Raw genomic sequence first — 25010 nt, 5'->3', positions numbered from 1 at the left:
TGGTGCCCACTGTCGCCACACCATGGGACGAGTCCGGGATGACATTCGGCGCCCCCTCCTCCCAGTTGGTGCCCATAGGGCCCTGGGTCGGAGGGACAGCTGGTTCAAGCCCCAGTTGTCCCTGCATCACCTGGCTCTGCCAGCCCTGGCAGTTCCCCAATGTCTGCACCATGGTGTCGACACCCCCGGCGATGCTCCTCAATGATTGGGCCATGTCCTGCAGCGCCCCAGCTATGCCCATCTGCTGGAACAAGCTTCGCAGTGCCTCGGCCATTCCCATCTGACAGCAAGACATGTCCCACAAAACCTCATGAAGGCTGGTCTGATACAGGGTGACATCCCTAGTGAGTCGGACATTCTGCCTAGGCCCTCAGCCATGGCCGTCACTGACTGTGATGCCTTGGACACCTTCACTCATTACGCCGACGCCATGCACCAGGCTCTCCATTGCGGTCGCCACCCTAGCAGTGTTGCCTCGGTGCCACTCATTGCTGGCACCATCTCCTGCGCCCATAGCCTCTGGAACTCCCCCAAGCGACTATGGTTCTGCTGGAGCGGCGCTAACATCTCCCTCTGAACATCCCGGCTGCTCCCTATCGTATCCATCAGCTCCGGGTAACCCTGTTCCACAGGCTCAGCAACAGGCTGGGACCTAGCTGGGTCCTGGGATCCAGCAGCCCTTCGACTGCTGTCTCGCCTGACCACTAACATTTCCCACTGAGGTGCATGTATCTGCGCTGGTGGAGGGTGGGGATGACAGCTGTGAAGTCTCGATCGTGTCGTCCTCTGAGCTCTCCTCTGAGGTATTCTCCTCGGAGTCAAGAGAGGGGGCTGGCCAGGATCGGCCGGCTCTGTCGGCTGTAGGACCTGTGGGAGAATGGACATGCGGTCAGTGGGAGGGGTGTGTCAATCAGTAAGGCAATCAATACTCATGTTTGACAGATCCTACAGGTGGAGCTTGGTGGATCCTCACCTCGGCGGATCCGCCAGCCTCCGCATTAGTGACCACCCTGTCCTTGACCACACCAGTCACCTCCAGGGCTCCTTCCTCGAAGAAGTTGAGGATTCTGGGCCGGGATTCTCCAACCCCCCGCCGCCCAACGCCGGCTGCCCTATTCTCCGGCACGGATTTTCGGGTGGCGGCGGGATTCGCGCGACGCCGATCGGCGGCCCCCCCCGGCAATTCTCCGGGCCCCGATGGGCTGAGCGGCCATCCAGTTTTGGCCACTCCCGCCGGCGTGAATTACATACCTCACGCACCGATCTGCGGACGGGCTTGTTCCGTCAGGGGACTTCTTTCCGGCGCGGAGAAGAGAACCCCCGAGCATGCGCGGAATACGGCGGCCGGTCTGCGCATGCACAAGAGCATGCCGGCCGTTCTGCGCATGCGCAAACTCGCGCCGGCCCTTCGGCGCCAGCTGGAGCAGTGGGGATGACTCCAGAGGCAACCTAGCCCCCTAGAAAGGTGAGTATTCCTCACCTTGGGGGGGCCGTTGACGCCAGAGTCGTTGGCGCCGGTTTTCCCGCCGGCGTGGGGACATAGCCCCATTTTCAGAGAATCCCGCCCCATATGTCTCTGCGTAAGCATCATGCCTTGCAGTGGAAATATTGGAGTCGTTATGTGAGAAACTAGGCATAAAAATGTTTCATGCCTCTTTATCCATCTGTCGCCTTAAAGAAAAAAGATTGTCTCTTTGTTGTCTGCTAACCTATAATTTTCCTTTGCTCTGAGCGCACGCGGTTTGTGAGGTTTTGTCAGGTCATCTGTTGTTTCTTTTATTAAAAGCATTTTCATTTGTCATAGAACTTTAGGGCAAGTCTTAACAGTGATAGTGTTACAACCAGCAATTTCCTGCATGTTCATCCCTAGTTCGCAACACTGGATGACAACAATTCAGAGTTTTAAAATGGAAGGGAAAGTCATGATAACATTAATTCTTTAGTTTTTTTTTGTGTGTTCATTACTGAGTCATGCAAGGGAAGGGAATGATATTGTACTTTTTGAATTGAGTAACGGTATTATGTGTTCCCAGGTAAAGTGTAGAACGGATTATGCAAAAGGAAGTTGCCTCCATGGTTCACTTTGGAAAAAGATTTGTGGGTCACAATTTGAGCTACAAATTACAAATAAAACCTCAATCTCCTTAGATTCTGGCTGCTTTGAGTTTGTAAACCACAGTGCTTTGTCACTCGAGCTGACATTAATTCAGGCTAATTCTAGTCTGATCATGTCCATCTGCCTTTCTTGGCGGGTGGATATCAGAAAGAGCAGTTTGGAAGGTTTGTTAACAGAAAGAACATCACTGGGAGATCTTTCACACAGTCTGGTGAAACATTCTGAATACTTGAGGTGTGAACCATCCAGATTGAAGTGCAGAAGCAACTTTTATCCTCATCCTGAGGGAATCAAACCAATGGTGAATGAGAAATGCATTTTCTGAGAACCTTTAAGAATCCTTTGTAGTGCATTGAGTGTGTTTACCCAAGAAAGAGCTGACCTGTGCTCAGAAGAAGGAGCAATTCATGTAATTAAACTGATCACTGCGGTTAATCAGGAATGCCAGATTTCAAACGCTTTCTGCATGGTTAAAATTTCAAAGTGCTGCCTGCCCATCTGTTTAAACACTCTTGAGCTTAGTAGTTGCTTGGATGTTGGTGGAGTTGGTGGTTTGGCCGTATGAAGCGCTATCACGGAATCCATTTAACCGATTCTCTGCTCACTCTGCAAAGTGCACAGAATGCATGTTGTAACAGAGAATTTTATCTATTTAGGAAAAAGCAGCAAGACGGAAAGGACTTGTATTTTTCTATAATGTCAATCGTGTCGTTTCATATCAAAACGGTTTGCGTTTAATTAACTTTTTTTGTGACGTGTGGGCAATGTTGTAGCATCGCAAACCCAACAGCCAAGCAGTGCACAGCGAGTTCCCATAAACAATAATGTGACAATGACCAGATTGAGGGATAAATATGGCCCAGAACAGTGGAGAAAACACCCAACTCTTCCTGGAATAATGGCATGCGACCGTTTACATCTATGTGAAGGAACAGATGGGGCCACGGTTTAATATCTCATCCGAAAGGCAGTGCTTCCAACACTGTCACACACTGAAGTGTCATTTTAAATTGTTCCTCAAAGTTGGCCTTGGATCCATAGCTTTCTGATTCAGAGGCGAGACTGACTGTCACCGTTCAGGCAAGTTTGTTAAAGGAGTGGGTTCATCAACAAAATCCTTCTTCTTGGAGGGCAATGGAGGATACTTTCTTAAGCATTGAGTTCCCAATCCTAACCTTGCCAAGGCGGTGAGGCATCAGCAACTTTCCTACACTGGGATGCGGAGTAGGGCAGAGAAATGAAAAACACAAAGACAATCCATATCTTTGGGAATCGTGACTGCAAACACAAAGGAGCTGCACAGTAAGAGATCAATAAAATCACAAAGCAAACAGCACTCTTTAATCAGCTTGATCCTCTTCATTCAGGGTGAACCCACTCTCCCTACATGACTATTACATTAGTTGCAGGATAATAGATGGCTGGCAGTGAGTTTTCAATTTTGTAATTCATAACCTGAGAGCAACGCTTGAGTGCTGTATAGACATCAGCTAAGTTTCAGGATTGATGATATTGTTGTAAGCACGTTGGGCAGATGTTTATTCTTTGTAATATGTGGCAACACTGTAAGATGAACTTGGGTTCACCCCACCAGGCGGACTGTTCTCTTGGCGAATTGGCAGCCAATTTTTCATTGTGCCAATTTTTAAATTTTCCATTGGCGTGACAAATATTGTAAAATTTTGTAATTTCAATCCAAATACAAGAGACAGTGAGACAAAAAAATGTGTTTCCAAAACTAGACTGAACTGTTCTGTGCAGCTCAGTGGAAAGACCGGGTACATGAAAAATTGACTTGTCGATTCATTGCTTGACCATTTTCTGCTGTTTCGTCCTTTAAATTCTTTTACGTTCCATTGAATCAGGTTGAGATAAATTATACTGGTCCCGAGGCAACAGTAGTTCTTGTCATTACCAGGGGGTAAACTATTAAGAAGACCATTTAAAGGGGAAAACTCGTTATGCCCATATAAAAACTAAATATTAGGGATGCTGGAAATCTGAAATAAAAACTGAAAATGCTTGATTAACTCAGCAAGTCTGGCAGCATCTGTGGAAAGAGTAACAGAGTTAATGTTTTGAGTCTAAAGGACCCTTGTAGAATGGCCATTTGGACCTGAACTGTTCACTCCATTTCTTTCCACAGATGCTGCCAGATCTGCAGAGTTTATCCAGCATTTTCTGTTCTTTCTGCCCATGTCTGACAAACTTCTGTTCTCTGGCAAAGGGAGAAGAGGTACATGACATATATATCATGGCTCAATTATTCATTTTGATGCAATTCATGTGCATCTGGTGAACCTTTCTTTGTCTGAAACACTTATTTGTGTCAATGCATGTGACACTGTATGCAAACATGCCCTGTTTCTTATCAACCTGTCTCATTTCTTGCAGTGATCTGGACAAGAACAACATCACACGGATTTCCAAGACCGACTTTGTTGGGCTGAAGAATCTTCGAGTTTTGTAAGTAAAACCCAGGTCATCTTTGAGCCCCTTCCGTTAATTTGGAAATGCCCATAAAACTTAAGCCTGTCTTTTTTTTCTCTCCCACATTCTTTGTGTCATCGTGAATTATGAGACCAGAGATGTGTGCCATAAACAAACAGTGCTTCCAGGAGCTGTGCTCAGACAGCTGAAACTTAGATCATCCAGTGTCTTCATCAGTCATCAAAGAGAGGCATTTTCACCTTCTGTCTGGTCTGGATAGGAGCCAAGGTCCCAGAACGCACAAACAGCATGCCAACATACTGTACCATCTACTCTCATCAGAGATGCGCTAACAGCACTTTTATCTTTCATGCAAAGGAAACATGGCAACTTGCAAACAATGTGCTGTGACTCCTGGAAGACTAGTGTCTGTTCTCCAGTACAGTTTTTCAGTACATTCGAATATACTGGTTAACCAGACAAGCTGGACCCTCCAGGCATGTGTTATGTATATCGTCATTTCATTATGCTGCATATTAGTTTACGTGCTGAATTACTATTATTTAATACATTACAATCTGTGAATAATACCTTACAAAATAGCACTTACAATATTTTCACACTACTTTTCAGGCGGTGTTTAGTTGGCCCAAATTTTGAGTTCAAAGGCAAGGACCGGCTCTTGCCATTGACCTCGCATCAATTGCCCACTCAGCCAAAACAGGCTCTGTGGTGACAATTTTCCCTGTCATGACATCTGTTTCATTCTGTCATCAGCTATAAAGAATTTCTAGTGTTCAGGATCAGTGAGGTATCAAGCAAACTGAGCAGCCAATCATAGTGAAGGATTCTCACGGATAGCAAATCAGGAAGTAAATAAAACCCAAATTATTATTCAATGTTTAACTATTTTACAGAAATAATAGTAATCTCTATTAATGTCACAAGTAGGTTTACATTAACACTGCAATGTAGTTATGTGAAAATCCCATAGTCGCCACACTCCGGCACCTGTTTGTTACATTGAGGGAGAATTCAGAATGTCCAAATCACCTAACAGCATGTCGTTCAGGACTTGTGCAAGGAAACCAGAGCGCCCGGAGGAAACCCACGTAGACACAGGGAGAACGTGCAGACTCTGGACAGACAGTGACCCAAGTCAGGAATCGAACATGGGACCCTGGTGCTGTGAAGTAACACTGCTAACCACTGTGTTACTGTGCTGCCCCAAGCAAAATAACGATTGGGTCATACACGTGAGATTGAAAAAGAAGCGGAAATATAATCAAACTTTCAGGAATATTGTGTATAAGTTTAAAATAACCATGGAGTTTTTAAAAATCATAAATCACCCCAGATTTCAAAAATTAATTTTTCAGTGCCAGTGTGGTCACCCAGCCGTAATTATGACTTAGTGACTCATTAAAAACTTAGTTACACAGTGGGTGGATTTTCCCACCATGTCAGCTGGGCGCGACTTGTTAATCACAGGAGAGGCCCAAATCGGGCTCAGTGCCAGACGCTATACATTGCACAAGTCACTGGACTCGCAGCGCCTGGTGCACTTTGGATCATGTCCTCACTGAGCGTGATCCAGATAAAGGTATTTAAATGAGCCATTAGGTTCATTTAAATATCTGGACGCTGTATTCACCCGGCGCCCTGGAGTCAACGGCCGTGCATACGACCAGGCATGATGGCACCTCAAGGGGTCTCTCAGGCCATTACAGGCCCTCCCCCCCCGGGTGGATGGGGACACAGTAGGGTAGTATCTGGCACTCTCCTGGCACTGGGGCACCTTGGCACAGTCAGCCTGGCACCAGGTTGGCACTGCCAGGGCACCAGGATGGCAGTGCCAAGGTTCCCAGGTGCCAGTTGGCAATGCCAAGGATCAGGCCCTGGGGGAGGGGGGATGTCCATGAAAGGGGAGTGGGGGGTCTGATGGGGCCGAGGAAAGGTTGGGGGGAGGATCCTGAAAGTGGAAGTTCCTGAGGGGGTGAAGTGTAGAGATCGTGGCAGCCATTCAAAATGGCACCCCCATGGAGGAGCTGGTCCTGCTGGTGAGCTCAGCCCCCCATTGCAGGAAATTTCTCCAAGTATGGCTTTGACAGGAAGAAGCCCCCTGAGGCCCCAAAAAATGACTAAGTGCCATTGAACAATGTTGTCATTCACAGCCACTGAGAAACACCCTGCCATACGCACCTGAAACCGGGCTCTGAATTGCGCCTAGTGTGTTCCAATTAGTTTCTGTGGAGAGCTTTGGATTACGATCTTACGTTAAGAGTTGTTGTTTCGGTCTTACCCAGCAACCATGGGCGGGATTCTCCAATAATGGGGATATGTCCCCACGCCAGCGTAACATTGCTGGCGAATCACTCTGGATTTTCCTGAAGTCCAGAATGATTCTCCTACCTGCAAGGGGCTTGCAGGGCCACGGAGTGCTTCTTGCAGCTCTGGCTGCAGATACAAGACCCCGCACTTCCGCTCGGGAGTCCGCGCAGGCGCACGGCGGCGGCCTGTGGACTCAGCCCGCAAAGCGGCACCAGGAATGTAGGCCCCCCCCATGATCGCTCAGGCCCACGGGTCCGTGATGCCCAATCGCCCCCCTGGCCCTCCATGACGCCGCCCCCCCCCCCCCCCCCCCCCCGGTGATCGATTCTCCTGCCCCCCACCATGGCGGCCGCGGACTGAGTCCGTAGCCGCCACCAGCCGCTCCCAACGGCCGATAGGTGGTTGGAACCGTCGGGAACTCGGCCAGTTTTCCTCGGAGAATCGTGGGGGGGACCTCTGTCAATGGTTCCTTACCCGCGCTGCGTAGTTCCCGTGCAGGCGATTCGCGAGTGATTTTCCGGGGATCGGAGAATCATGGGAGCGGCGTTGGACTGGATTTTGGCATAAACGCCCATTCTCTGTCCCCGCATCGATCGCAATTTCAGCACGGAGGCTCGAAGAATCCAGCCCATGTACCCACAATCTTAAGCGGAGGTCAATATATAGAGACATATAGAACAGAAAATCCTCTAATTCTGCACACACAAGCCAATTGCTACGCCCCGTCTCTCATGAAAAGTTCCGTTGAACAATAATATTTTATGTACAACATCACTGTGGCAGTAGCTCTGCCCAGATGCTCAACAATAGTTTGTGCAATATAGACGTAGGGCACGATCTAACGGAAAGATTTCTAAGAGTCATTTGTGGTGGGTTTTTCTTGGAGTTTCTCACCGGCTCTGTTGGCAGGTTTCCCACCATTATCTAACCACACTTACCCACTTTTTTGGGCCCTGGCGGGTTCCTCAATGGTCAAGCCCACACTTAGAATTAATTTCATCGTTGGGGAGCCGAACTCGCTGGCCAGACTGTCACCTCAGAGATCTGGCCACCAGTTTGAAAGAGTGCCCCGATCTCTAAGTGGGCTTGTGGATGGGCATTGTCACCCACCATACAGATGGACACTACCCCAAACCCCCGCCTGCCCCCCCTCCACCTTCAAGTGATGGAACCCTACTGTGGGATCACCCTCCCATGCCCCCTTTCAGACCCCCCCCTTATAGGACCAAACCCTTCACCGCCCCCCAACCTTACAGAGGCCCCTTCATACTCACCCTGCATCCCCCCACCCTTCATGCCCAACTCCACCCTCCTTTCATGGGCTTGGCCCCCCTCAGACCTTGACCCTTGGCAGTGCCACCCTGGGATCTGAGTATGCTGGCACTGCCACGCTGACATCCTGGCTGGGAGCCCGATAGATCCTGGGTGAGCACGCCTAAGTGAGCATCAAACTGACAGGGGCGGGCAAGGCTTGGTACCGCCAATTTTTGAGCGGAATCCTCATCGTGACACCTCGAGTTCTGAGGTGTACAGGGTGACAGAAAGCCCGTGGGAGGCTTCTCTCGGCATCTAGCAGCTGTGTGGAGTTCCTGCTTGGGCGCGAAACGGCCCGTATATCACACCCATAATAGTTGCCGGTAGCAGCTCTGCCTGTGTATCAGAGGGCACTGCTCCTGGAATGTATTTCTAAGTTAGCTTTTATCTGCTTCAGTGCAGAAACATTACTTAAATTGTATGGAGATCAGTTAACTCAGCACAGGGCAGAATACAAACATGTGACCATGTCATCTGCAAGGCTCAGTGCTCCTCTATGCAACGTCTTTGAGCACAGCACCATCACAGGAACATTGTGCAGAGCTCTAAAGAAATGTTTTTAAAAATAAATCAAAATCATGTTGCGTGTTAATGATGGTTACCACTGTAAAAATAATTCTAACCACTTTAAATGGGTGCTGCTGATGTTGTCCTTCTGGCAGTGACACAATATGAACATTTTACACAAGCAGGAAAAATATTGAATAAGTTACTCCTTTTTAAAATCGCTAGTAAAGTTGGGATTTGGTATTGTCCTGGAATGATGGGGTTGTTCAATGGGTTAGAACACTGCCTCTTTAGTTCTGTTTTATGAATACAGCCCATACTAATTGGATAAATATCTCCTGTTCCTACTAATCCCACATGGAATGAATCTAGCAGCCAAACAATGTCCATATCAGTTTATTGCTTTTGCACTCTTGTTTTAATACACATAATGCAGAGCCAGAAAAGAGAGAGATGGAGGTAATTTATTTTTCTCTCTCTCCTCCTGGCCCTTGAATCACAAGCATTCATATAATACTATGAACTGGTGAAGTTCTGAACATCAATGACAGTGTAGACTTAATCTAGCTCCTGGTAGCTATTATTTGCATTAGTTTGCTATTGGATTGCAAGTTGTAGTTAAAGCACAGTTTTTCGAGTAGCTGCTTTGTCCTAGGCATTGATACCAAGAGCAGAAAATGGAAAATCTTTTCTTTCCAGCACCCTTTGCATCAGAGCACAAAATAACCTTCTCAGAACAAGAGTGCACTATTTTCATCAAAATGTTGCCCAGAGTCACACAGTCTGGTGTCACCGGGATTTACCCCATTGCAAGCAAATGACTCTTTGGTTACCAAAGATGTGAATTGGGTTGTTGGAGGATGGAGGTACATGTTTGACCACAGCAACATTTTGAGAGTCATTAAAAAGGTTGACGGTCAATTCTTTTTTATCTGTGAAGTTGTGTCATGACTATATATTACTGCCATTTTTGATTCAAACATGTTGACCCTGATGGCTATGGCCATGGTGGGACTTTTACATTGGGGGCATTGTCGCCACAAAATGTCATTGATTAGTAAATCATTGTATCCTTACTTTGGAGCCAAGAATAGGAAGAAATAGAAGATGCAAAATCTGACCATTTTGTTTGTTTTGTTGCAGACATCTTGAGGAGAACCAAATCAATGTAATTGAAAGAGGAGCCTTTCAGGATCTGAAGCAATTAGAACGACTGTGAGTCGCTTTTCACACCCTCACTCATGAATCATGTTTGTGACATATTTCATGGTTTGCTTCTCTCTCTCTGTTCTCTGGGTTATATCAAACTTTTCAGCTTCTTGCATGTCTTTGAGCAGTGTATACTTGTAAAGGGGAAATGCCTTTGAGGCGGTTTTAAGTCTGTAACTTTCGAAAGGAATGGGTAAATATTTGAAAGGAAAAAATTTCAGAACTGTGATGAAAGGGCAGTGGAATAGAGCCATTTGTTCAACCTTGCAAATGGTCGTCAGCACAGGCATGATAGGCCGACTGGTCTCCTTATTTGTTCTCTGATTCTAAATGATTTCCCTCTCAGTAATATGGCTTCCTGCTGATTGTATGGTTTTAGTTTTTAAAAATGTTTTCTTTTTTTAAAACAATTCACATTTTCAAAAGTTTGGTGGAGTCACCATTGTGTAGATTGGTTGATTATTTCAAGAATAGGTTATTATACTTGTGATGGACTGAATAAACAATTTTGCAGACTGAACAAAGAGTCCAGCCTGAATCTCCCAATCCCGCTGACCAAAGATAAATATAGGACAGCAGAGAGTTGGTGGGAGATTATGTGGCAATAATCCAATGTAACTGATTGAATCTACTCCCACTCCATTTGTTATCAATTGATATCTAACGTCTATTTTAACAGGGAACCTCAATTATCTGCTGTAATGGAACAGACCTTCTCTTGATAGATCATGCAAATTGGCAGATAATTTGGGTCCCTCATACTTGGACTGACATAGTGAGTTTTTTTAGTTTCCTATTGTTCTGTTTAGATTATTTAATCAAGTTCTCAGTTTCGTTTTCCATTTTAAAAATTCTTGAGGAAGGAAAGTATTAGAAATCTAAATCCCCTCGGTCTTTCAGACATGAGGCTCAAGTTCCCATTAGTCTCTTGACTTAACACCAGATATCAGAGGTGCAAGGTTAATAAATTCTATCAGATACTGGACATCCAGATAACAACTTCTTATCCCTTGGGATCAAGAACGCAGAGTCTGTGAAAATCAATTCAAAACGCCCAATTGCAAAACTAAGCTCGGACGCTGACTGGCCTCACAACTCCCACTGAAACTCTTATAGATAATTGAAAGTGTGGATAATTGCAGTGTGGATAATTGAGGTTCCATTGCCCTTAATTCCTTAATATGCACAATTTCATTATGCTGCTTCTTTCCTTTTACATGGCAGACATGGCAAGATATTGGTAATAGGATAATAAATATTAAAATTAGCAGAGGAGCTGAAGGTTTATCGCAAAATTTCACCAACATTAGAATAATATGGGAGAATACAAATGCGCACTATCACAATACATTGTAGATAATGATCAAGATTATCATCTAAATTATATCGTAAGGTACCTCACATTGTGTACAATTTATATATAAAGGAATTGCGCACAGCCTAATTCTATGCTAAAGAGCATCGTATGAACAGAACATGTTACTTACTAAGTAAATTCTTTAACATAACTTTGCCTGTGACTCCCAGTTTAAATGTACCGAATTATTGGAATGAGGGGCGAAATTCTCCGGTATCAGCGCGATGTCCGCCGACCGGCGCCAAAAACGGCGCAAATCAGTCGGGCATCGCGCCGCCCCAAAGGTGCGGAATCCTCCGCATCTTGGGGGGCCCAGCCCCAACCTTGAGGGGCTAGGCCCGCGCCGGACTAATTTCTGCCCCGCTAGCTGGCGGAAAAGGCCTTAGGTGCCCTGCCAGATGGCGCGGAAATGACATCTCCGGGCGGCGCATGCGCGGGAGTGTTAGTGGCCGCTCATGGCACCCCCGCGCAGGCGCACTGGAGGGAGTCTCTTTCGCCTCCACCATGGTGGAGACCGTGGCGAAGGCGTAAGGAAAAGAGTGCCCCCATGGCACAGGCCCTCCCACGGATCGGTGGGCCCCGATCGTGGGCCAGGCCACCGTGGGGGCACCCCCCGGGGCCAGATCGCCCCGCGACCCCCCCAGGACACCGGAGCCCGCCCGCGCCGCCTGGTCCCGCCGGTAAGAGAGGTGGTTTAATCCACGCCGGCGGGACAGGCATCCTAGCAGAGGGACTTCGGCCCATCCGGCCCGGAGAATCGCGGGGGGGGGGGGGGGCCCGCCAACCGGCGCGGCGCAATTCCCGCCCCCGCCAAATCTCCGGTGCCGGAGAATTCGGCAACCGGCGGGGGCAGGATTCACGCCAGCCCCCGGCGATTCTCCGACCTGGCGGGGGCTCGGAGAATCTCGCCCGAGGTGTAGTACGTAAATCAAACGTTATGAGATTACTAAATTTCTGCAAAATTCCTCGAGACAATTTAAACTATTTTGCATTTATTGACTGAACATTCAAATTATTCCAAACAATTCTACAATGCAGTTAATCACCCACGGGTTCCCCTCAAGATGTGGTTATTTATGAGAATTAGACCTTGTCTCCTAAAAAGGACAGTCCAAGAGTACATGTTACTGAGCAATAGAACACTTCAAGGCATCATAAAGTGAATATTCAGATCACCGCTCATTATAGATTATCAAATCCATCTGATTTTCATTCCATTGGAGGGGTTTTATAATGATCCAGTGAATTACCGTCCATGCCTTTCAAATTAGTATGAGCCACATAATACGAGATTCACTTCTTCTAGATATAAAAATCTTGATTCATCACATTTCCACTATATTGTGTCTATTACAACTCAGATGTCACATTCCATAATGCCACAGTTTGCTATAGATGCAAAAATAATCTTTGAAAAGGCCAGTGTAAGATTTCAAGAAATCATAAAATTCCTCCAGTGCAGAAGGAGGCCATTCAACCTGTCTTCTGCACCGACCCTCCTAAAGAGCACCCCACCTAGCCCACTCACTCGCCCTATACCCGTAAACCCACCTAACCTTTGGACACTGAGGGGATATTTAACATGGCCAGTCCACCTAACCAGCTGGTGGGAGGAAACTGGAGCACCTGAAGAAAACCCATCCAAACACGGGGAGAAGGTGCAAACTCCACACAGACTGTCACCCAAGGCTGGAATCAACCCCGGGTTCCTGGAACTGTGAGACATAAGTGCTAACCATTGTGCCGCCTATTGAAATTGAAAACGAAAGTATATTGCGAGTACAATTAACGTCTTCGTAACTCTAGGAATTCTCATTCACTGGATTGATAATTCACTCGAACACCCTTAATTGCCTAGAATTGCTTCTGCACACTTACTTCAGCAATGGGATTAAGGACATGTGCCAGGTGAATGTACCAGACAATCGCAACCAGGCTACCAACTCCAGGCTGCTCTCGAGTAATAACATACCCATAACAGTAGTGCAGGAACAGGAAGAGGCATTTTAGGTTCTCAAGTCTATTCAATCATTTGGTTCAAAGCTTGATGTATATTTATATATACATGATCTGCACCTGGTGTATCCGACACATTTAAATGTGCCACGCACCCACTTGATTAACACAAATGTCCTATTTGTAAAACAGCAACAATCATGAAGAATTTTATCAACGAATAAGAATCATTCAACATAAAGGTTAAAAGGGATCTCACCAAAGTCAGAATGTGTTTATTCATGGAAATTCAAGGGATTAGGTAGCAAAATAAGTTTTATTGAAGGGACTTCCTTGATGATCTTTTGCTACAATTTCAGCAAAAGATCAGCGGAAATCGTCTTTCTGTTCTTCTGGCTGGGGTTTCCAAAAATGTTACTGTTACCCAAGTGGGAACCCCTGTCTCCTGCTTCCCCCACCCTACATATATTCCCAGCATTGGTCACTTCATATTTCCATAGCCCAAGTAGATCTAACACATCACAGTGTGACAGAGGATTTGCTGATGTTTTTAAAATGAACAATTTGAAATTTAGTCCCCTTCAAAAAAAAGGCAGATGTTGAGGAACAGTGTATATAATCTCTTGCTGACCAAACTGTGCCCAGTAATCCCTAAATCACAGATTTGTTCAGTTAATTGAATAAGGCATTGAACATGTTGACTCACACCTTGTGAGCACTGCACAAATGGTCATCTGGGTGTTAATCTCTGAATATCACTGAGCATCATACAATGATGGCCATCCATGTCAACCTGGCCTTGAGGGCAAGACTATGAATATACTTGCACTTCTGATGCCATGTGATGAGCTAGAACACATACATATGTCACCCAAAATCCCATGTTTGCACCATCTTTTGTCCATTCTCGCGAGAATGGGCATTAAAGAGTATGCCGAATGCAAGCGGCCCAATCGACCCAATATTGGCTGGAATTCGCCAGCCGTTGGGATTCTCTATTCCCACCGGCAACACACTTCCGCCTGCTGGTTTCCCGGCAGCATGGAATGGCTTCAATGGAAAACCCCATTGACAAGCGGCGGGAAGAGAAAGAAACACGCGGCTGGGGATCTAGAGAATCCAGCCTGATATCTTTAAAGTTCAGCCATCACAAAGTGAATGAGCCCTTCTTTTTTTTCACTTATTAAAATTAGCTGCATACTTGAAGCTGGACAATCCAGTTCAAAGCTAGTTAATTTGGAAATTTGCAGTGCCTACACATACAAGTACTTCCTACTGAGTGGCCCTGAGGTTCTGTTTAGTTAATGAGGGTAACTCTCCATCTCTGCTGAAATTTCACAGTTCCTGACTCCACCCCATGTGCTTATTCATTCCTCCTCATTGTTTACAAGAAGCATTCAGCAGATTGGCCTGGGAGTGTAAACTGTCAACACTGAGCCTCTGGTAGGCTGTAAGAAGCCGGCTGGAGCAGCAGCCCTGCCTGACTGTGTTAAATTCTGAATTAGTCAGGCAGCAACATAGAGCTAGGGCTGGAACATTTTGCGCAGGCATAATATCTGGTTAACGTGAAAAGAGATACCTTTGTGGCTATGTGTCAGAGGTGGCCTCGCATTTAAAATGTTCAGAATGCAAGTTCGTTTTGAAAAAAGAACAGATTTATCTTAATTAAATCCACTGATTGCTGGTCAGAACCTGCCTAAACATTCAAAGTTAAAACGCACAGGCCCATGTTCAATCCTCATCTCAAATGGCAGCTTGGGGAATCATGATCGGTGCCTCTGGATTAGGGAGCAGATAAATCAGTCAGGTTCAGATACCTGATTGCCACCCAGTGGCTTCGCTGGAAGCGCTCAATGTCAATGTCTATTGACAGTGAGTAAGGATAATTCATGACACTCTCTCCCATTATTGCTATTCTTTCTCTCCATTTTGGATCACTAAGTTTTTTCTCCCTCAAACTCCGAACGCTCATCATTCCTTGCCCTACCTTTCTTTCATTTTGCTGTACGCTCTGGTGACTGTTTATAAGATCCTAATACGGGCGAATGACATACGAATTGAATCCACACATACCTTGATGTCGGCATACTTATCAACATCACAACTTCCTAGTTCATAATATAATTGTTTAAAAACATAACTTTTAATTTTAGGAATTAAAACTTTAACTGTCGATAAGCAGGGGCACCTGCTTGAGAAACGAGTGAACACAATTCTGATTTCAATGCAACTCAAACAAGTTTGATGTTAGTTAGAATTAAACCTATGTTTACCTTACAAGGTCAGAGAGAGAGGTATAAAAACATGAGCAACTGCTGACCCATCTTTGGATAGGGTCATGGCGTCTGCAATTATTCCAGTAAGGCACTTAAATTGTGTATATAGTTTCCAGATGAAAGAAGCTTTGTAAATATGGTGTTCATTTTTGTGGGCCCAGAGAAGTCTGGAGAAAGAGCAATCACATCCATTTACAATATAAATTATTCATATGGGTTACAGAATCAAAGGAGGGGATTTTATGGAGTCTGTGACAGCGGAAAACGTGATGTGCTGTGAGACTGAGTGATATGGGAACTGAAATTTAGATTTTCCTCTGGCAGGTGGCGATTCAGAGATTAATTACGTTTGCAGTGTATTTGTAGTATGTCAGGACTCATGGTGTTCTGCGGTGGGTTCGTATTTATAATATATGTGTGCCATGAATATTTTTTAGCATCAAACCTGCTTTAAAATTACGTCTTACCGTCAAGGTAATGTCCGTGGCGATCAGGAAACCTATGGCACTTGTTTCACATTCGCTTAAAGCTGGTGTGCAACGGCTCGCTTTGTGCAGTTGTTTCTGAGGTCAGTAGTTTTCCTTGTTGAATCTTACGATACAAGGGAGGCGAACAGGTGAATGGCAGTTTGTGTGGAGGCTCAGGACCAGCAAAGGGTGAATCAGTAGTGGGAGGGCTGTGGAGTGGGGTCAGGGGCAAGGAGAAGTGGAAGAGGGAAGGGTTTGGGGTCCTGGATATGGTAGTGGATGATAGAAAGTCAGTCAAGGTAAGAAAATGAAGGCCCAAAAGAGTGGTGTCAGTACTGTCCACATGTGGGTCAATCTCAGGGTGTTGGTTGGCAGAGTCATTCCAGGGCTTTGAGTTCACCTAAAGTTTAATAATCTCTGCTGAGAGTGACCTTTAACAGTCTGCAATACATAGATTAGGGGGTCAGGTGAGCCTGCAAGTTCGGCCTTGTCCCACAGGATGTGAGTTACAACAGTGGACTAACTTGAACATTCAAGGAAAAGTGAAAGCAAAAACAATTTAATGTTTCCTCCACAATAAAGAAATGTCCCAAACTCCCCTGTAACCATCAATGCATACCAACTATGGACTGCGCCAGTAGATTTAGCTCCCTAACAAAGCTAATCTCAACAAATAACAATAATGCACATGTGATTTAAGTGAAACCAATGTAATGTGAAATACTGACAAGTGAAATTAAAATTTTAAAACTTGTTCTATCTTTATGCTCTCAATTTGTTCTATGCTAATTGCAGTGGAATTGGGCAGGAAAGTTGTGGCCATGATGAAGAGCCTCCTTGTTAGTCCAGGACAGCTTTTTTGTAGTCCGCCCATACTTGCTGCATTGACAGCTAATAGTGCGATTTACCGCTGTAAGCAAAACCTGCCTCCTGTGTATGCTGCTGACATTTTCTATTTTAATTGTAATTACCTGCAGAAAAAGCAAAAAGATAGTAGAAGTCCTTCCCACTTCCTGGTCCATTGTCAGGAATGGCATGCTACAATTAAAAGTAATTGCCACAGTTACAAATCCACAGAAAGTGTTTGAATTTCTGCTTTGAGGACATCCCAAAGCATGTCATATTGTCATGGCGATAAGCAGAGGAAGATGACTTAATTTATCTGGGTCTTTCCTCTGAAAATGGACAACTGCAGCTTAGATCTCATACTGTTTTCAGTTCACAGAAAAGAAATGCAAGTTAGTCAGAGCTGCAGTTAAACAGAGAAAGTACTATTTTTATCGGTCACCATGTGGGATGCGGATGAGGTTTAATCCCAGTTTAGATTTTGTGGGGGGAAGCATTGAAAAAGCCACCAGAGGGCAGCACAGTGGCGCAGTGGATTAGCTCTGTTGGCTCACGGCGCCGAAGTCCCAGGTTCGATCCCGGCTCTGGGTCACTGTCCGTGTGGAGTTTGCACATTCTCCCCATGTTTGCATGGGTTTCGCCCTCACAACCCAAAGATGTGCAGGCTAGGTGGATTGGCCACACTAAATTGCCCCTTAATTGGAAAAATGAATTGGGTACTCTAAATTTTAAAAAAGAAAAAAAGAAAAAGCAACCAGAACAATGGACTGAGGGACCCACAGTAGTGAGGTTGACGACATTTCTTATCTCGAGTCGAGGTGGAACACTGAGGAGATTTAAACTGAATTCCAGAGGGCTGGGGCATACTTTTGATGGTTTGGAATAAAATAACATTAAGATTTTGCAATGTATAAGAACATAGTTGGGGGAGGCAAAAACCTGACTGCATAATACATAGTCATAAACTCTAGGGTGCAATCAAACAGAAAAGGTTCTAAGTGTTATTTGCAGCGGGTTTTGCTGGGAGTTTCCTCTCGGCTCTGATGGTGAGTTTCCTATTGCTACCTAACCACACTTAGTCACTTTTATGGGCCCGCAGGAGTTTCCCACCGATTTAGCCCACATTTTCATTATTGGGGAGCTGAACTGTCTGGCCAGAACGACTCCTCAAAGATTGCGGTGTCATTTTGAAAGGGTGTCCCAATCACTACCCGGGTTTCAGGGTCTCTCACATCCCACCCACAGGCAATGTTACCCCCCACACACATGGACATTAAACCCCCCCCCCCCAAGTAAGGACACCCCGCTATGTGGTCCCTGAGGGTCCCATCTCTTCAGGTCCCCCTACACCCCCTTACAGACCTCCCCCCTTCCAGGAACCCCACCCTTTACCCTCCCTACCTCCTAGAGGCTCCTACTTACCTGCCCTGCACCGCTCCTACCCTTCAAACCCTCCTCCACCCTCCTTTCATTGGCGTGGCCTCTCAGGCCCTCACGCTAGGCAGTGCCACACTGGCACCTCAGCACCCTGGCACTGCCAGCCTGACATCCTGGCAGTGCTCCTTCTGGCTTTGCGGTGCCACCCTGGCACCTTGGCAGTGCCATGATGGCAGTGTCATGGTGCCAGCGGGCAGTGCCAAGGTGCCTGCATTCCAAGGGGCGGACCAGGGGGCCACCCTGCCTACCCCTGACCGCCAGGCATCTCCGATGACCCGGGAAACTCCCCGCGTGCTGTTCTGTCTGGTCCACGTTTGTGTGGGCTAGTACTGAATGGGCGCCTGGTTGAGACCTCCCCTGGAAGGTCGGTAGGTCCCGGGAGGCTGGTAGACTGCGGCTCAGTACACTTAAATAGGTTTAAAACCTATTTAAGTCTGCACGGCTTGGCAGGAATCTGGCTGCGCCACCTTGCAGGACTTGGGTAGATCCCGTGAGTTGCCATGGCTTCACCCGACATCTACCGGCCACTTCGCGTTTCCAGTCGGGCGTGATGCGGCCGGTAGATTACGTCCATAGTGTTAATAGTGCTTGCTTTGTAAAATTCTTTTACATACCATAAGATTGGATTTTGTTTACAAACCTGAAATTTGATGATGTAGCTCTGTCAGTTAATCACAGTATTCAGATTTCCCTTTAAATATTAATGATCCCTAACAGGATCATAACAAATGTAGAAAGTAATATTATGCACATCTAAAATGAGACTAATACCAGGTCCCATGAAGGCTTTCTGAAAAAGTGTACTATGTATTATAAATTGATCCACATCGACAAGGAAAGCATTAACTTCTGCCCCTGGATGATGCTAAGTTAGCTGATCTCAACTGAGGTAGATCTGGAGCAGCTTCAGTATCATCTAATGATAGATGAGGAAATTGGGGAGAAGGTGGCATAGTGGTATTGTCACTGGACGAGTAAACTAGAGACCTAGGTTCAAATCCCGCCACGGCAGATGGTGAAATTTGAAAAACACATCTGGAATTTAAAGTCTAATGATGACCATGAAACCATTGTCAATTGTCGTAAAAACCCATCTGGTTCACTAATGCCTTTAGGGAAGGAAATCTGTCATCCTTATCTGGTCTGGCCTACATGTGACTCCCGACCCACAGCAGTATCGTTGACTCTTAACTGCCCCCTCAAGGGCAATTAGGGATGGGCAATAAATGCAGGCACAACCTTCGAGGCCCACGTTCCATGAACGAACAAAACATAAATTGAGAACTTCCCTCTCCCGATCACCACTTAGTATAATGAGGGTGGATGTGAGATGAAGACAGGTTTGGACTCAATCTCGAAGCCCCTATTGTCAAATAACATGTTAATTATCTAGATTTGCATACTTAGCTGCCATCATGAATGCACCTCTATCTTATTATGAGCCACTGTATTAAAGGAGGGTTGGTAACTTCAAGACTGTGTGAATGGGAGCAAGGCAGGGAGTTTATTGTCATTAGGAAAGCAAGATGTGTACTCGCACTGAAGCCTAATTCTCCCATTAGCCAACTTGCCAACTTTATTGTTGCTTCATGTGCACAATGGAGTGATAGCAGAAGTGGTCAAACAAGATTATGATCCCTCAATTGATTTAAGGAGGAGACGCAAAGCTTCCTATGATAGATGGTATTTGTGAGACCACATCTGGAATATTGGGTGGCGTTTTCCCCCAAAATGGCAAAATGTAATGTTCTGAAAATCAATGGAACAGTTAGGTTTTGTCTCCAAATCAAATGTCACTTTGTCAGAAAGGGAAGGTGGGGGGGGGGGGGGGGGGGGGGGGGGGGTTTGCAGCATCATTCCTGAGGGGCAGGACCTAAAGACACCAACGAGCCCCGTTCCACAGAGATCACGTCACCATTTTTAAAGGGTGCCTTGATCTCAAATTGAAGTTAAAGACCCCCCTCCCCACCATTACCAGCATTGGACCAAAGGACCCCCTCCCCCAAACGATGCAGGCTACCCCCCCCCCCCCCCCCCCCCCCCCATGCCAGCGCACTGCCCAACCACGTCCCTCACCACCTGGGGGCTATAACACATCTCTGAGCCCTCGATATGGTCATCACGTATGGTTTATCTTTTTGGAGACCAGTAGTGATTCCCGCTGGCAAGACGTCACAGGGCCAGTAAATCGTCCCTTTGGGTACAATATTGGTCACCTTATTTAAGGAAAGATGTAAATGCAGTGGAAGCAGTTCAGAGACAGTTTAAGACTAAAACCTGGAACGGGTGGGTAGTCTTATGAGGAAAGGTTGGATAGGTGAGGCTTGTATCTGCTGGTGTTTAGAAAGGTAACAGGCAACTTGATTGAAACATAGAAGATCCTGAGGAGCCTTGACATGATGGACGAGGAGAGTATGTTTCCTCTGTGGGGAAACCTAGAACAAGGGTCATTGTTTAAAAATAAAGGGTCACCCATTTAAGACAGATATGAGGAGAAAGAGGGTATTGAGCCTCTGGAACTCTTTTCCTCAAAAGGTGGTGGAAACAGACTCTATGAATATTTTTAAGGAAGAGTTGGGTAGTTTCTTGACAAGCAGGGGATGAAGGGTTATCGGGGGTAGGGAGGAATGTAGAGCTGAGGTTGTAATCAGATCAGCCATGATCTTATTGAATGGCAGAGCAGACTCGAGGGGCCGAGTGGGCCTGGTCCTAATTCTTCTGTTCATGAGTATGAGTCGGGGGGGGGGGGGGGATGGAACTATAGCAAAGGGACATTGCCATGTATTAGTCACTTTGAGAGTACAGAAGCACAATTTATTTGAGAATGAGAAAAATAAGTCCTGAAGGAAGGTTAAGAAAAAGCTAGACTTGTTTTCTCTGGAAATACTGAGATGTGATCTAAGACTTTGAAAGGAGATGATAAACTGATCCAGGATATGAAAAATATAAACTTTTACCATGAGATTGATGTATATTCTATATATTGTGGAAATATCAAAATAGAGTCCAAAAGCTTGCATGGAAAATGTTGTAGACTGATGGGAAACAATTTTCTCGAGACACCAGTAAATTTTGATCCAGATCAATCCAATTACAAAAGGTAATTTATATGTTAATTCTCTGATCAACCATACAAATGAAGTTATAATTCCTAGTCATGATTAGGTAAAAGGAATCAGTCGCAGGCAATGTGAGACGGAAAGCAGCAATCTCAATCCACTACCGTTTTGTCAAAATTTGAGGGTCAGCCTTTCGTAATCCAGATACCTGTCAGGTTCTTCAATCCTCCAATCATCTCACTGCTAATATTAAACAAAAGGAGCTCAGTGAGGAATCATCCCACGTAATTTGCATTTAAAGGCTGGAGGTTCAAAGGATTTGTAAAGAAGAAAAAGGCAGAGATTTTACAAAAGCCAAATTCTGAAATAAAGACCGAAAATCCTTGAAAATCCAGCAGGCCTGATGGGATGGTGTGGAGATAGAAACACATTTAATGTTTCTGGTCAATGACCCTTTGTCAAATTTTACACCCTGCCCTTTTATTATTTTATCTTATCGGAGATGTTCATTTCTTGTGTAAACTTACCTATTGTATTACTTCATTTGCAAATAAATTTGACGCAGCTCATTTAGCCTGATGCATTATGCTCTTGAACACCTCAGTGTGATAGGAGAGTTGTACATATCTCACTTAATATCTAGTCATGATTTACCATGATTCAAGTTGAAAGTCTATTGATCAATGGTGCTGTTCACTATGCTCTATGCATGTGAGACTTTGAGAGTGAACCAATGTCATGTCAGGGAGCTGAATCACTTTCACTTTGGACGCCTTCAGGTGTTTCTGAGTCAGATGGCAGAACAAAATATCGAACACTGAGGTAATCACCTGAACTGGCATTTCAAGCATGCACATATTTTTAAAAATAAATTTAGAGTCCCCAATTATTTTATTTCCAATTAAGGGGCAATTCAGGGTGGCCAATCCACCTAACCTGCACATGATTGGATTGTGGGGGTGAAACCCACCCAGACACGGGGAGAATGAGCAAACTCCACACGGACAGTGACCCAGTGCCAGGATTCGAACCCGGGTCCCCAGTGCCGTAGTCCCAGTGCTAACCACTGTGCCGCCCAAGCATGCACATATTGAAATAATCACAACTGAATTGGGCTGGTCATGTAGCCACAATGCCTGACTTTCGCTGACCGTATCTTTGGGCCCCGTTTGTAAGGAAGGATGTGCTGGCCTTGGAAAGGGTCCAGAGGAGATTGACAAGAATGATCCCTGGAATGAACAGCTTGTCGCATGAGGAACGGTTGAGGACTCTGGGTCTGTACTTGTTGGAGTTTAGAAGGATGAGGGGGGAACTTATTGAAACTTACAGGATACTGCGAGGCGTGGATAGAGTGGACGTGGAGAGAATGTTTGCACTTGTAGGAAAAACTAGAACCAGAGGACACCATCTCAGACTAAAGGGACAATCCTTTAAAACAGAGATGAGGAGGAATTTCTTCAGCCAGAGGGTGGTGAATCTGTGGAACTCTTTGCCGCAGAAGGCTGTGGCGGCCAAATCACTGAGTGTCTGTAAGGCAGAGATAGATAGGTTCTTGATTAATAATGGGATCAGGGGTTATGGGGAGAAGGCAGGAGAATGGGGATGAGAAAAATATCAGCCATGATTGAATGGCAGAGCAGACTCGACGGGCCGAGGGGCCTAATTCTGCTCCTATGTGTTATGGTCTTATGGTCTACCAAAGCAAATCTTATATGGGGAGCTTCAGTCTCGGGTGTGTTCTCACCCAGGGACCTACGAGTGTCTGGAATAACAAGCAAGACCATGATTCAAGGTGTAGTGTTAATCATAGACTTGCCGTATGTTTCCCACTTTTTACTTGCATCTCTTTTTGCTAAAACTGGAGAACAAAGTAAAATATAACCTACCCAGTTTGTGTTCTCAAATGTCTTCAGAAAGTAAGCTGCACACTTAATTGCAAGTTTGATTGTATTCACCAACAGAAGAATAATGTACTTTCTATGCTATAAATTTAGCAGGGTGGTTGAGAATAATTTTGGGATGTAGTTTGATTTCATTTCACCATGGAGGAAGGAGTGTATGTGAGGACTTTAGTTACTGTAAAAACAGCACATAACTAACCAGCTTTAGAGACAATGCAAATGGAACTATTCCTGCTTTTACCAATTATTTACTGATAGCTGCACATCAGGACAATAGAATTACACTGTAATTCACGTAAACTGATGGGAGATGAACACCTATTGAATCTTCCAAAGGTTAAAGAATAATTTATTTCCAATGTTTAATGGATAGATTCAATTTTCATTTGTTCTCTACTTTGAATATGTAAAAGGCAGGAAACATGTGGAGTTCACTTTTCAATCTGGGGTCACAGCACAATTTTGATTTGCAAAGCTCCTATTTGGGCCAAAGGAAAGTTGAGAGGTGGGATCTGGTTCCGGAGCGTGATTATCAAAGGCAAACAGCACCATGACTGACTGCATCTGCTGTTATCTTGCAGAAGGGCAGAGCCTCATGGTCCAAACAAGTGTCCAAATGATCAGTTGCATTATTGATCTACTCTGTTCAAGTGACAACCAACGTTTGGGAATATCAGGTCGAATTTGCTTATTGATTCAGCAAACACTGTGTCCTGAACAGCTGTGCCCCAGGCTGTTGGCTCAGCATCCCATTCCGCAGATTTGATAACCTCCTTCTGTTGTCCTCCAGCCTGTTAACAAGTTTTGAAGGAGCTGAACAGGCAGTTTGTTGGAGGCGTGCAGGTTGCCAGTTACCCCACCAGACACCTATCCTGCCCTCCCTTCAGTGCATTCTGGAGGCATTAGAAGACTGGTGCACCATGCGGGAATGCTTTCCTCCCACAGTCCAACGATGTGTGGGTTAGGTGGATTGGTCACGCTAGATTTCCCCGTAGTGTCCAAAAGTAAGGTGGGGTTGCTAGGTTACGGGGATAGAGTGGGGTATTGGGCTTAGGTTGGGTGCTCTTTCAGGGGCTGGTGTAGACACGATGGACCGAATGGCCTCCTTCTGCACTGTAAAGTCTGTGCTGATTCTAAAGTCTTCCCACACCCGACTTGATTCTCGCAAGTGATTGACAATCCAGCCCATGGTTTTGCAGAAAACCTATGTCGACAGAATCACCTCTTGAGAAAGATGATAATATCAGCATGAAATTATATACAGAGTTGGACATGATTAATAACTTGATGATATCATTGTCTTTTTCTACATTCAGCATGCTAATGTGTCGTGCCAGATATTCAATTAGAACCCTTTAAGAAATATATATTCCTTTGACCTGCTGTATCTGACAGATATTCCCTATTTGTTCTCTTCCGTGGCAATTTAAATCGACCTTGATAAATACATTCATCAAGTGATGGGATTCCAAGCCCTGCAGATTAGGAAGCACTTTGACCTGTGTAGAAGGTGCTGGGTTGCAATAACTAGCAACAAGGGACTAACTGTGAAAGTTTATTAGCAGTATTGAACAGCTCTTACATGTTGTGTCCCTGCCTGCGCCCAGGGGAGAACTCTTGCATTACAGATACGTAACCTCTTTTGTACCCGCATCATGCCAGTGTCCACGTGACCACCTGGTCTACAGTCTGCATCAGGTTAGTTGATCTGAAATGCGGCAACAATGTGGATAGTGTTGTTGATCTCAGCGGCACTAATCCAGGCAAAGGGGAATCTCAAATTTGCTCGGGATTCTACTCCTGT

At 45.5% G+C, this 25010-nt stretch overlaps 1 protein-coding gene across 1 annotated transcript in view; it reads left to right on the top strand.

The window, feature by feature from the left end:
- Positions 1-25010, top strand: part of LOC140426781 (slit homolog 3 protein-like) — a 925338-nt gene that overhangs the window by 73250 nt on the left and 827078 nt on the right. Inside the window, exons 2-3 of the mRNA XM_072511946.1 lie at positions 4511-4582; positions 9842-9913. Coding sequence (XP_072368047.1) covers positions 4511-4582; positions 9842-9913 — 144 coding nt within the window. The remainder of the gene's footprint in view (positions 1-4510; positions 4583-9841; positions 9914-25010) is intronic.

The sequence above is a fragment of the Scyliorhinus torazame genome, chromosome 7 (genome assembly GCF_047496885.1).
Source record: "Scyliorhinus torazame isolate Kashiwa2021f chromosome 7, sScyTor2.1, whole genome shotgun sequence".
NCBI classification, from domain to species: Eukaryota; Metazoa; Chordata; class Chondrichthyes; order Carcharhiniformes; family Scyliorhinidae; genus Scyliorhinus; species Scyliorhinus torazame.
This window is presented reverse-complemented; position numbering and strand designations above follow the sequence as displayed.